This window comes from Scylla paramamosain, chromosome 2 (assembly GCF_035594125.1).
Source record: "Scylla paramamosain isolate STU-SP2022 chromosome 2, ASM3559412v1, whole genome shotgun sequence".
Taxonomy (NCBI): domain Eukaryota; kingdom Metazoa; phylum Arthropoda; class Malacostraca; order Decapoda; family Portunidae; genus Scylla; species Scylla paramamosain.
The window spans coordinates 16,800,155-16,813,578 of NC_087152.1; the positions used below are offsets into that span (position 1 = coordinate 16,800,155).

The following is a 13,424-nucleotide window of genomic DNA, read 5'->3' on the forward strand; positions in this document are numbered from 1 at the left end:
AGGAAATAATAGCAGGTATGATAACGGGACATAAGTTAAACTCAGAATGTCTGTCATCACTCCCTACAGAATCAATGCGAGCAGACTATGCAGTGAACGTGGGTGACTCCAGCAGGATGAGATTGACTGCAGCTTACACTGGGAGAGGAAATATGGTTAGTTATGATAACGTTACATGAGCCAAATCAGAATGTCTGTCACTATTTCCTACATAACCAATCTGTGCAGACTATGCAGTGAACATGGGTGATTCTAGCGGGATCAGATTGATCAGTCATAGATGCTATAATAACATAACGTAACAGAAAGGGAAGCTGCAGGAAGCCAGTAGGTATACATGTAACTGTCACTGTATAAAACATGGCTATATATTTCTAGCTCACCCTTCCAGTTGCTAACTCTGTCAGGGGCCTTATCCGTCCATGTATGGAGTATGCTTCACATGTCTGGTGAGGTTCCATTCATACCGCTCTTCTAGACAGGGTGGAATCAAAAGCTTTTCGTCTCATCAACTCCTCTCCTCTAACTCTTTTCTGACTGACTGTCTTCAGCCTCTTTCTCATTGCTGCAATGTTGCATCGCTAGCTATCTTCTACCGCTATTTTCATGCTAACTGCTCTTCTGCTCTTGCTAACTGCATGCCTCCCCTCCTCCCGTGGCCTCGCTGCACAAGACTTTCTTCTTTCTCTCACCCCTATTCTGTCCACCTCTCTAATGCAATAATTAACCAGTATTCTCAAACAATCATCACTTTCTCTGGTAAACTCTGAAATTCCCTGCCTGCTTCAGTATTTCCACCTTCCTGTGACTTGAATTCCATCAAGAGGGAGGTTTCAAGACACTTATCCTTTAATTTTTTATTACCGCTTTGGACCCTATTCGGGGACCGGCATCTCAGTGGGCCTTTTTTTTTTTTTAATTGGATTTTTGTTGCCCTTGGCCGGTGTCCCTCCTACATGAAAAAAAAAAAAGAGCTATCACCTCCATTCATAAATTTGTTTAAGCACAGGACTCCTTACTTGACTGACAGAGTATAATGGATGGATTCATGTAACAATGGCATTTATCGACCGCGGCCCTGGCAACTATGGTGAGGCTGGTGTTTTTTGTGTAGTGGTTACATGATAGTGTCACGATCGCCTACTTACCTGCGATCGTACGATACCGGTTATCTCTCCAAGAAAGTGGACGTTACACTGATCCCGGAAAGTTTTAAAGGTCTGGATTTTTAAAGGCTTCGAGTGCCTACCCGACCTATCCGAAATCGTCAGAATTATCTCTTACTCCACCTTTACCTTGACCCAGCACACCTGGAATCACCTCTAATACCAGATTGTTGTTGGGGGGGGGTAGAAAACACGATTATTCCATGTTACAAGCACATATATTAATACTAATAATAATTCACAAACAACATGAGGCAGCACACGTTACTACATGACGTTCTCGTCACTTCCCACGTCACCAGAACCCGTTTACACCTCCACCAGTCACAAAATGTTTCCCCTCAACCGCAGGAATTTACCCGGACGCCATTTCCGCGTCCCCAGACAATAATTCCCGAATTTCACCTCCTCAAACCTCACAAGAGATTTACCTCCTCAAACCTCACAAAATATTACCATTATCACCAAAGATTACCCATAACACCATAACATCGTCCCCAAAATCACCAGTACACCACAACACCAACTTCCAAGGTTAACACCACAACCTCCACTCACAAAATGGCTGCCAGTTTGACCTATGACCCCTCCCAACAGCGTCACCGGCACAACTCAACAACCGAATTTCAGCGGACAAGAGCTCTTGGTACCACAAAAGACTCACTAACCTGATCCTGGATATCAAGGTTATACCGCTACACCACCAATACCTCCACAAGCTCACTCCATCACCAATCCACACCAAAATCCTTCCCTGAGAGACGCCTTCCCTCCACCTTTCCTCACGACCTAAGGCGCTCTGATTTTTCCCCTCCTTGGAATGTGTTGTTGCCCACTCAAGCTCCCCTCGTTTTCAACATATTTCACCTCAATTATACTCCCTTCCTTATACATATAAAGATATAGAGAACTTAAATTATGAAGAGAGTAATACTACATGATATAAAATGGGTAAATAAGCCTTACACTACTTATAACAATAATAAGGATAATGTCTGAATGGCAGGTAACCGGAACACGGGGACACTAAGAAAACGTGATCCCATTCAAGGTAAACTCGGCCAATAACATGACATCCCCTTCCCAAAAGAGGCGTGAGGCACCTGATTAGGATGCCTCACGACTAGGTGGTGCACGGGACAAGGCATCAGCAATAATATTCTCACTGCCTTTCACATGGTGAATCTCTAAGTTATAGTCCTGTAAGACCAGGCACCACCTCATCAGCCTCTGATTGGAGTTTTTCATTTTATGCAAGAAAATGAGCGGATTGTGGTCGGTGAAGACCTGCACAGGCTGTCCCGTCCCTTTGACGTACACTTCAAAATGACTCAAACTCAGCACTAGGCCCAAAGCCTCTTTCTCAATAGTGCTGTAAGCCCTTTGATATGGTAACAACTTCTTAGAATAATAGCCTATGGGGTGCTCCATTCCCTCATGTTCTTGCATTAACACACCACCCACACCATTCTGACTGGCATCCACGTACAATACAAATGGTGTTTCATAATCAGGCATGCGCAGCACCGGGGCACTGACTAACATTTTCTTAATCTCCACAAAAGCTTCCTCACAAAGCTTATCCCAACAAAATTTTGACTTCTTACTCAGCAACTTGGTCAGGGGCATGGCAACATCAGAGAAATTCTTACAAAATCGCCTGTAATATCCACTGGCCCCTAAGAATCTCAGTATCTCCTTCCTATTGGTGGGTGGAGGGAGATTTACAATGTCCTTCAGTACTCTGTTCATTAACCTCTGAAAAGAACTCCCACTGTTCTTCATCCCAAACGGAAGAACTTTGTACTGGTATAATCCATCCATGGTGACAAAAGCTGATATGGCTTTTGCCCTCTCAGTGAGTCCTACTTGCCAATATCCCTTTAACAAGTCAATTTTTGTTATGAAGTTGGCACTTCCCACATGATCTATACAGTCATCAACTCTAGGGATAGGGTAAGCATCAGGTTTTGTCACCATGTTAACCTTCCTATAGTCCGTACAGAAACGAAAACTCTCTTGACCAGGCTTGGGCACCAGTACACATGGCGAGCTCCATGGGCTCTCACTGGGCTCAATCAAGTCGTGTTCCCGCATATACTCTACTTCTTTTCTCATGATCTCTCTTTTCTGCGGGTTAACTCTGTAGGGATGCTGTTTGATGGGTTCAGCCTCCCCAACATCCACATCGTGCACCACCACATTAGTTTTTCTAGGTGCATCAGGGAACAAAGAACTGAACCTTTCAATTATCTCCCTAATCCTCTCCCTCTTCTCCAGCTCCATGTGCCACAGTTTATCATTTAAATTCCCTAACACAGCTGAGTTCTCTAGCACCATCCCTTCACACCTGCTCAATTTCACTTCAGACCACTTCTCCTCCGCCTCAGTGGTTACATTTACAACACTCACAGCTCTTACTCCTCCTGCTACATCATCTCCATTTTCTCTGTCCCTTTCGTGAAATGGCTTCAGCATGTTTACATGACACAACTGGTTCTTTTTCTTCCTCCCTGGAGTTTTTACAATGTAATTTACATCACTCATTTTTCTCTCAATCTCCCAAGGCCCGCTGAACCTGGCTTTGAAAGGATCACCCTGCAATGGGAAAAGAACCAAGACCTTGTCCCCAGGCTGGAAAGATCTGGCCCTCGCCTTCTTGTCATACCAGCCTTTCATTTCACTCTGACTATTTTTCAGATTTTCCCGAGCAATTTCCCTAGCTCTCATCAATCTGTCCTTGAAATCAGATACATATTTCACCACAGTATGAGGCTCCTCTACTCCTAACCATTTTTCTTTCACCATCCTTAAAGGACCGTTCACCTCATGGCCATACACTAACTCAAATGGGCTGAAACCAGTTGACTCCTGCACACTGTCCCTTAACGCGAATAAGGCTAGTGGCAATGCCTCATCCCACTGAACACTCATCTCCTCACAATACATCCTGAGAGTGTTTTTGAGAGTTTGGTGAAATCTTTCTACACAACCCTGAGACTGAGGGTGATAAGCACTCGACAGTCTCTGTTCAATCTTTAGACCCCTTAGGATTTCCTTGAACGCACGAGAAGTGAAATTACTTCCCTGGTCTGACTGCAACACCTTAGGGATTCCCACCCAGGAGAAAAATTTCACCAGTTCCCTCACAATGTTTTTAGAGTTTATACTCCTGAGGGGAATGGCCTCAGGAAACCTGGATGACATACACATAATAGTCAGCAAGTACTGGTTCCCCCTCCGGGTCCTTGGTAAAGGACCTACACAGTCTATCACCACCTTACTGAATGGTTCCTCGACCACAGGTATAGGGTGAAGGGGGGCAGGGCGAATCACCTGGTTCGGCTTGCCCACCTTCTGACACAAACCACAAGTTTTACAAAACTCTTTCACATCACCTCTCACTCTGGGCCAGTAAAAATGACACAGGATCTTTCCTAGGGTTTTTCTGACCCCCAGGTGTCCTGCCAGATTACCTTCGTGTGCCATCTCCAAAATTTTCTTCCTATACACCCATGGCACCACAATCTGCCTTTTCACCATCCAGTGATCGGAGGTTGGGGCTGTCAGGGGCCTCCAACTTCTCATTAATACCCCGTTATTCACGTAGTAGCCCACGTACTCATTGTCAAGCTCACCCAGCCTGTTAGCCTCATTCCAAGCAGACTTCAAGCTTTCATCACTCTCCTGAACTTTTATCAACTCGTTCTTTTCTACCAGAAAATCAAGGTTGGGCCCCACCTGACCTACAACCGGTCCACCACTCGCGCACTCCGGGTTAGTTCCTTTTTCATCAGGTTCCTCAAACAGAACGCCCAGGCCTTCGTCCTCCTGCGTTGCTCCCTCGGCGTCCATGCGTTCTTTCCGGGCCATCGCTCGGGTCACTGCGCAGACTGGGAACAATTCAGGCACCTCTGCCTCCCCATCTGTTGAGTGAGGGACTGCTGCTGGAGTGGTGGTTTCCGTCATCCCTATCAGAGGATTGTCTACCATCTGAAGTTTAGGGATAACTCGACCTCCAGCCAGGTCGTTCCCAACCAGCATATCCACTCCATCTACGGGCAGTGCCTCCTTCACTCCCACCGTCACCTCTCCAGTGACGTATCCACAGTCCAGCCAAACTTTGTGCAGGGGAATACTGAACTGGCCCCCTGCACCCTTGCATGAGACCTCTCTGCCAGTGCTGGTCTCCTCATTCCATGGGAGTACACTACTTAAGATCAGACTCTGGTTAGCTCCCGTATCCCGAAGGATTCTGATCACCTTCTCTGGGCTTCCCTCCACTTTCACTGTGCCCTTACTGGTGAAGTGCTCAAAGCCCTCATCTTTCGGCGGCTCCTCTTGTATCTCTGCATTCATATTCTCCACATACTTTATCAGGTCTCTTTGGGCGGCAACTGCTCCCACTGGCTTCGGCCGTCCCTTCGGACACTGGAACTTCCTATGCCCGCTACTTCCACATCCAAGGCACTTAACTGCACCTTCATCCCCACTACCCTTCTGGTAATAGGTAGTGCTCCTGGGCCTACTCCCATAGGGCGCAGACCTCATGTTGTGGTCGGCTGGCGGGGGCATGGTGTAAGTGTGGGGAAAACTATAGTTGTTAGGGCGGGGCTGGTTTGATCTGTGGACTGATTTCGAGCTCATCTGACTGTCATTCTTATATCTCTGATGACCATCATTTCTGCTGGAGAATGGCTTTCTCCCTTTATGGTGTTCATCTCCGTTCATCCCACGGACCGCACAGTACTTGTCAGCTCTGCGTCCGGCTTCCATCACGTCTTTCACGTCGTGTGATGCGAGCTCACATCTTACACTGAGGGGCATTTGGCTCATAAATTGTTCCATCTGTATAACTCCTTTTACCTCTTCAAGCGTAGTGGCTTCCTCGGCCTTCAGCCACCGGTCCAGTTTAAGGATAACCTCTCGAGCCATCCCGAGATAAGTATCACCTGGGCGTTTTGTCGTCCTGCGGAACCTTTCCCGGTACACATCCGGACATAGAAGGGTTGATCCCAACACCGCTTCCTTTACCACTTCATAATCACGCGCCTCTTGCTCACTCAAATTCACATATACCGCTCGGGCCCTTCCCTCAAATTTAGACTGGACTATTATTGCCCAATCATTTTCATCCCATCCCATCATCTTTGCAGCTTTTTCAAATTGAAAAAAGAAGTTTTCTTCCTCCCCTTCCACAAAGTTAGGCATACTGATGGCCCTTCTCTCTAAATCCCCGTTGCCTTGAGCACCATTTCCTACCCTGGTCCCGTTCACTTTATTTTTACTTTCTGCTCTAATTTTTTCTATCTCAATCTCCTTTTGCATCTGTATTTGCTCCCTCTTTAACTCCATCTCTTGCTGCTTCTGTTCCCTCTTTAACTCCATCTCTTGCTGTTTCTGTTCCTTCTGCATCTGTATTTGAAGTTTCATTAACTCAAATTTTTCACTACTAGAAAGGCCATCTGTTCCACCAAAAGCACCCAGGTTTATCTCACTGACCCCAGCACCTTCCCCTACACTCTCCTCATCATTATCCTCACTTTCACCACCATCATTTTCAAACCAGCTCCTCTCCACAAGAGCATTTTTCAACTCCGCCTGCATTTCCTCCTTTTTCTTGGATTTCAACTCCACTTGAAACCTCTCAGCCACTGAACATAATTCCTCCTTGGTTAGTGTGTACAGATCATGCACACTTCTCGACAGAAGGAACATCTCAACACGTCTAGCGGCCATGATTACAACCACCACACTCCACAAAATATTCACAAAATATTCCTCCAAATATTCACCACAATACATGCACAGTTTTAAAGAAATATTTCACACAGGTAAATTCCTCCCAACAACAATCACCATGTAACACTCGTTACACCCCACAAATGTTCAAAAATCCCGGACAGGTCCCCATATTCTGTCACGATCGCCTACTTACCTGCGATCGTACGATACCGGTTATCTCTCCAAGAAAGTGGACGTTACACTGATCCCGGAAAGTTTTAAAGGTCTGGATTTTTAAAGGCTTCGAGTGCCTACCCGACCTATCCGAAATCGTCAGAATTATCTCTTACTCCACCTTTACCTTGACCCAGCACACCTGGAATCACCTCTAATACCAGATTGTTGTTGGGGGGGGGGTAGAAAACACGATTATTCCATGTTACAAGCACATATATTAATACTAATAATAATTCACAAACAACATGAGGCAGCACACGTTACTACATGACGTTCTCGTCACTTCCCACGTCACCAGAACCCGTTTACACCTCCACCAGTCACAAAATGTTTCCCCTCAACCGCAGGAATTTACCCGGACGCCATTTCCGCGTCCCCAGACAATAATTCCCGAATTTCACCTCCTCAAACCTCACAAGAGATTTACCTCCTCAAACCTCACAAAATATTACCATTATCACCAAAGATTACCCATAACACCATAACATCGTCCCCAAAATCACCAGTACACCACAACACCAACTTCCAAGGTTAACACCACAACCTCCACTCACAAAATGGCTGCCAGTTTGACCTATGACCCCTCCCAACAGCGTCACCGGCACAACTCAACAACCGAATTTCAGCGGACAAGAGCTCTTGGTACCACAAAAGACTCACTAACCTGATCCTGGATATCAAGGTTATACCGCTACACCACCAATACCTCCACAAGCTCACTCCATCACCAATCCACACCAAAATCCTTCCCTGAGAGACGCCTTCCCTCCACCTTTCCTCACGACCTAAGGCGCTCTGATTTTTCCCCTCCTTGGAATGTGTTGTTGCCCACTCAAGCTCCCCTCGTTTTCAACATATTTCACCTCAATTATACTCCCTTCCTTATACATATAAAGATATAGAGAACTTAAATTATGAAGAGAGTAATACTACATGATATAAAATGGGTAAATAAGCCTTACACTACTTATAACAATAATAAGGATAATGTCTGAATGGCAGGTAACCGGAACACGGGGACACTAAGAAAACGTGATCCCATTCAAGGTAAACTCGGCCAATAACATGACAATAGCTTCAGCAGACATGGCACCGGTTAGCAGGCAGTGACTAACAATGTGATAACCAAAACCAGTGTAATATAATGTTGTGTTTTAAAGGTATTTTTCTACGCAAACATCCCATTTAGTGGCTGTGGTCATGCAACGCAAGCGTGACAGTGATGCTGGCGTGTCTCGACAAGCAGGATCACCAGTGGTCATTTCACCTCGTCTTTGTTCAGTTACGTGCATATCTTCTGTGACACTTGGTATTTGATTCGTGTTCTCTTAAAGGATCTCCTCGCTTCATTGCTATTCGAACATTCTCTTTCAGTCCTTTACTTCAGTTCACACAGTAACTCCCCGAGTCCTCAAACGCGACACTAGGAACTTATTATCTTTAATATGTCCTTAGCTAAACACGTATTAATCTTTGTGTGGTTTGTCTAGTGGATCATCTTTTGCCCAATTTCCGTTCAGCGCAGCGATGCATCCCAAAGCCTTCATTGTACTGTACCTGTTCCAATCACCCATTTCACCCTTTTCCGATCCGCCAGCCCTGGACCTTCCTTTGAGCTTGTGTCACGTACTAAATTATTCATACACACTCACGATTTTTCTAGAATTATTCCATGCATATTAGTGAGCTCTTAGAACTTCCGTCTGAATTTTCCCCTTGGCTGTCCCTATGTTTGGTTTGCAGGGACACACACGGGAAGGAAAGGACACTTCATCAATCCAATATCACACTTCACTTGTACTGTCCTTGCTCTCCCCCTCCCATCCATATTTAGTCACTCTCCTCTCAACAGCTGAATTGCACAGCTTTCCTTACCTCTTCCACTCTCACCTTACCTTCATCCAATCCTTTTCACAGCGCCACACCTTTCACGTCGCTCCACACACACTGCCTGCATTTCCAGTTCTTCCCTCAACTGCTCTCGACAAAACAAATGCATTTCAATCAGACCAAGTATATCCACTCTTCCTCTCTCTCATGTTGCTCGCTTTCCATCGCTATCCTCCTCCTCCTGCTGTCCGCCCTTTATTCAGTTATATAAAAGCACTTTATGCTCTGTATTTATATGCAATAGATTTTAAGAGTAAGAAAGGGAAAACCGGAAAAGTTTGTGGTTAATATTATGAAGACGCCAAGAACGAGCAAAGGAAGTTCTTAGATTGATTTTTAAAAAGGTGTTTGTCGAGTATAATCTCACCGTCTCACCTTTCCTTTAATTAGTGCCTTCAGGTGAGACGTATTGTGTGTGCCACGTTCTTCACCTTTGATGGACTGGTGTTCATTAATTCTCCGACTGCTAATGAGGAGCGTGACTTTTATGTTTTCGTCTGACGGTTGTAGACATTGCGCACCTGTAACGGTACAAGATACGATTAAATATTGGTATTAATCAGAAGAAGTCATTGGCAATAAAAGCAAAGATGGTGTAAGTAATGGAGACAGTAGGTTAGAAGACATACATACTCGCTTATCACTGGCTGCTTTACTCTGCCAGGTCCCAGGTGAATGTTTTAGCTCATTAGAGTACCATGTAAAAGTGGTTCTGGTTAAGGGCGACACAAAGACGGCAAAAAAGGCTCACTCAAGATGCCAGTCCTGAAGGAGAATGATCAAATGAAATGTCCAGAATTACGAAAAGTGTCTTGAAACCTGAGACTATAGGTGCAAGGGTACATAATGGAGAGAGAGAGAGAGAGAGAGAGAGAGAGAGAGAGAGAGAGAGAGAGAGAGAGAGAGAGAGAGAGAGAGAGAGAGAGAGAGAGAGAGAGAGAGAGCTTTCTACCTTAATATCACAAACCCGAACACCTTCCAGGCATAACGCGTGGACCAAACACTCACATCTGCATCCCTGAACACTCTCCTGCCTCTGCTTTACAACACTCACGCCCTAAACCTGCCCGGACTATTACCTCGTAGATTGTTTTTATTCATTACCAAACACAACAACAACAACACACATGCAGAGAATATTTGTGGGAAAGATTTCAGTGTCGCTTTCTTTTTTCTTCTTATTTCCCCATCTAAACGCACTTGTGACCAGAGAGACAAAGAACGAGAGAGAAGACAGCGTTTAGTTCAAGTCTCAGGTATGAAGTACAAAAAAAAAAAAAAAATCAGGGACTACAGACTACTCCTGATAATGTAAGGAACTAATTCTTACGTAGACGGTTTATGAAGCGATAGAAATCCTTTACTGTCTGGCATATGTGTGTGTAGTCAGTCACCATAAAGATCACTGGTTCTAAATGAGGATAGCGAAGATGTTTCTGAGGATCGCTGGACGGTCTCAGAAATTATAAATAATCTATTAATAGGTGGAATGTATCAGAACAACAATTAGGTTTGATTAGGGTAAGTTAGTTACACTCATTCTGGGTCAGACTCGAATTGCATATGCCGTGGTTATTTAAACATTCTGGAGGCCAATAGTGTAAATACGTGTATATCAGAAGGTTCAGCGCTACGCCACAGAGACCCGAGCTAACCCGTGGAGACTCCCGTGCCTTGCTGCCCGTATACACCTTCCGGACACGCTCTGAAAGGACCTGGATTTTTCCCTTGTATTCTTCGCGAGTGAATGGAGCATGTAACAGACGTCCAGAAATCAATTTCCTTTCATGCTCCCTAGTGGAAAACTTCCGCAAGATTTCGCCGGCTTTATCTTTCCATGTCCTCAGTTTTGTGAACAGGGAACACCAGACAGGGCACGTCTGGCGCGGAGCAGGAATGGTTCATGGGAGTGGAGAAACGTTTTGTATTGTTATGGACTTAAGAATAGTAATCACAATACAATGGGTAAGAGCTGAGAGAGAGAGAGAGAGAGAGAGAGAGAGAGAGAGAGAGAGAGAGAGAGAGAGAGAGAGAGAGAGAGAGAGAGAGAGAGAGAGAGAGAGTAGTAGAAGTAGTAGTAGTCGTAATAGTAGTAGTAGTAGTAGTAGTAGTATATTTTGATAAAGCATTTTCTCCTTTATTTCATAATATGTATAACATGAAGCAAGGGAATGACAGAGTAAAGCTTTAAAACTTGGTAATTTATAATTCTTTGAAAATGCAGACAATTGTGAGGGAAAGAAATTGTCGTCAAAGCGATGACGACAAAGCGACACCTCCCCTGACGACTTCTATTCACCGCCGCGAAGAAAAATATTTATATGAAAGTTTGGAATCAACTTTTCCTTCCTTCTTGGCGATGTTTTGGCGAGCGGCGAAGTGTTTCCACTGTTGTTGTTGCTGCTGCTGCTCGCCTCACGCCTTGCCGCCGTGCTAATATTTTTCTGCAGCGGCTTTTTTGCCACTTTTTCTTTTTATATGGCATTGTTCCGTCGTAACTCAAAACAATTTTCGCGTTCTCTCTTTATTAATTTATTTTTTTCTGCATGATCGTCACGCCACCACCACCACCACCACCACCACCATCATCACTACCACCACAAACAAGACGAAACATGTACACGGTTTCCCTCCACGTCCAGCGGCTCACAGGCATTTGTGTGTGTGTGTGTGTGTGTGTGTGTGTGTTACGTTGGGTAGAGTCAGAGAAGAAATTAACTTTACCGTTTGCTGATGAGTTAAAAGCAGTGAAATGCATCGCTGATCCATGTCATATTCATCAAAAGTGGACTGCTTGTTTCACTCACTGTATGGCTATTATGTGCGTGTGTACTCTGTGGGCATTATGAAGTTGGACTCCTTTATTTTTGTTTGTTTTATGTAAGGAGACTCTAGCCTATAGCATAAAAAAAAAAAAAAAAAAAAATATATATATATATATATATATATATATATATATATATATATATATATATATATATATATATATATATATATATATATATATATATATATATATATATATATATATATATATATAGTTAAAGGCCTAGTGGAGATGCCAGTTCCCTAAGAGTGTAATCAGATGTGTTATCGAAAACTTGAGATAAGATTTTTGAAATAATTTACTTTTCATTTAAGCATCTAGGTAAGCATGAAGATTCTGGACAAGAGAAAAATTAAAAGAGAGAGAGAAAAAAAAAACAGTGAAGGTGCCATTTCTTTATGAAAACGATCTGAAATTAAGTCCAAAAGTTTGGTGGTAGTCAAGGGACTGATTTATCACAGGTGCATTGTGCCTGTGTACATGTTGTCTCTTGTATGGAGCGCGTGAGTTGCGGGTGATGATGGTAATGATCAGTATAGTGTTCCGCTTAATGCTTCAGTTTAAAGATCTCTTATTATGTGCTTTATCCATAGTGAAGAGTAAATTTATTTTTTTAATTATTTTATGCATAAGGAAGGGAGACTCAAGGAAAAAAAAAGTCAGGGAAAGGCCAAAAATTCTCTCCCATAAAAAAAAAAAAAAGAAAGAAAAACGAGAAGTAAGGAAGAGCTATTTCAAGACTCGAGGTGCCTTATTGAGAGGGCTGTGTTAATAAGGGGCAATGAGCCGTACATGTAGTGTGTAGATGACAGGAACTCACGCTAAGGGTAACTGGACTCATTACTTCCACCTGCTGCACATGTCATTCTACTAAGCCGCATCCCATGGACTAACCTTCGTTTACTTTGTCATTAATTGCTTGTACCTAAATGATTTCATCAACGCAGGCAATTCTGATGAAGCCTTTCAACTTTTTAATAATCCAAACACTGCAGAATTCGTCGAAAAGCTGCTCTATGAAAAAAAAAAAAAAATGGAAATATACAATTATAAAATATATACCTTACATAATTCTGTCTCTTCGTTCCCTTCAGTACCTCCAGGTTTAGTGTTGGTACGATTTTAGTATGTTTCACGTATGCATACTCTGCACGACTTCCTGGGTCCGTATTGTGAAACGCTCTGAGCCCTCATCGAAACTGCCTCTAAGGTTCACGCTTGTCAAGTTTGCATGGATTTTTTTTTTCACTATCAAAAGAATCATATAACAACACCCCAAACCTCCAATACATCGTACTACACCTTGTTAAGAATAGATACAGCGGAATGCTCGAAAAATGCAATCCCTGGACAGCTGTCATGTGAGAGATTACCTGATTATTTCCCAGCCACCTCCCTTCCTGGTGTCCCTGGGTTGCAGTGGGACGAGGCCTGCTTCAGGTGGAGTGAGAAATGCCATCAAAGCAAAGTTACTTCAATCACCCGCGTCAATTTCCGGCGTGTGTCATTGGGATTCCTGCTTCGTAAACTATCAGTCAGTCTTTGATGCATTCAGAAAAAGAGTTGTTTCCCATTACTCT

General features: G+C 43.8%; 1 protein-coding gene across 1 annotated transcript; it reads right to left on the reverse strand.

Annotated features, from left to right (window-relative positions):
* Positions 1-2,273: 2,273 nt before the first annotated feature.
* On the reverse strand, positions 2,274-6,905 carry LOC135106986 (uncharacterized). Its single transcript, XM_064016490.1, has 3 exons — positions 6,562-6,905; positions 2,895-6,144; positions 2,274-2,366 (listed from the first exon to the last, which is right to left on the reverse strand). The coding sequence occupies exons 1-3, from the start codon at positions 6,903-6,905 to the stop codon at positions 2,274-2,276; spliced, it is 3,687 nt and encodes a 1,228-aa protein (XP_063872560.1).
* Positions 6,906-13,424: the final 6,519 nt, after the last annotated feature.

Excerpts from the sequence above, each read along its gene's own strand:
- LOC135106986 (XM_064016490.1), bottom strand. The coding sequence starts at position 6,905 with ATGGCCGCTAGACGTGTTGAGATGTTCCTTCTGTCGAGAAGTGTGCAT. Across the intron at positions 6,145-6,561 it reads ATGCAGAAGGAACAGAAACA|GTTCCGCAGGACGACAAAAC; the intron begins GCAAGAGATGGA and ends GTACCGGGAAAG. Across the intron at positions 2,367-2,894 it reads ACAGAGTACTGAAGGACATT|GACTATAACTTAGAGATTCA; the intron begins GTAAATCTCCCT and ends CTGGTCTTACAG.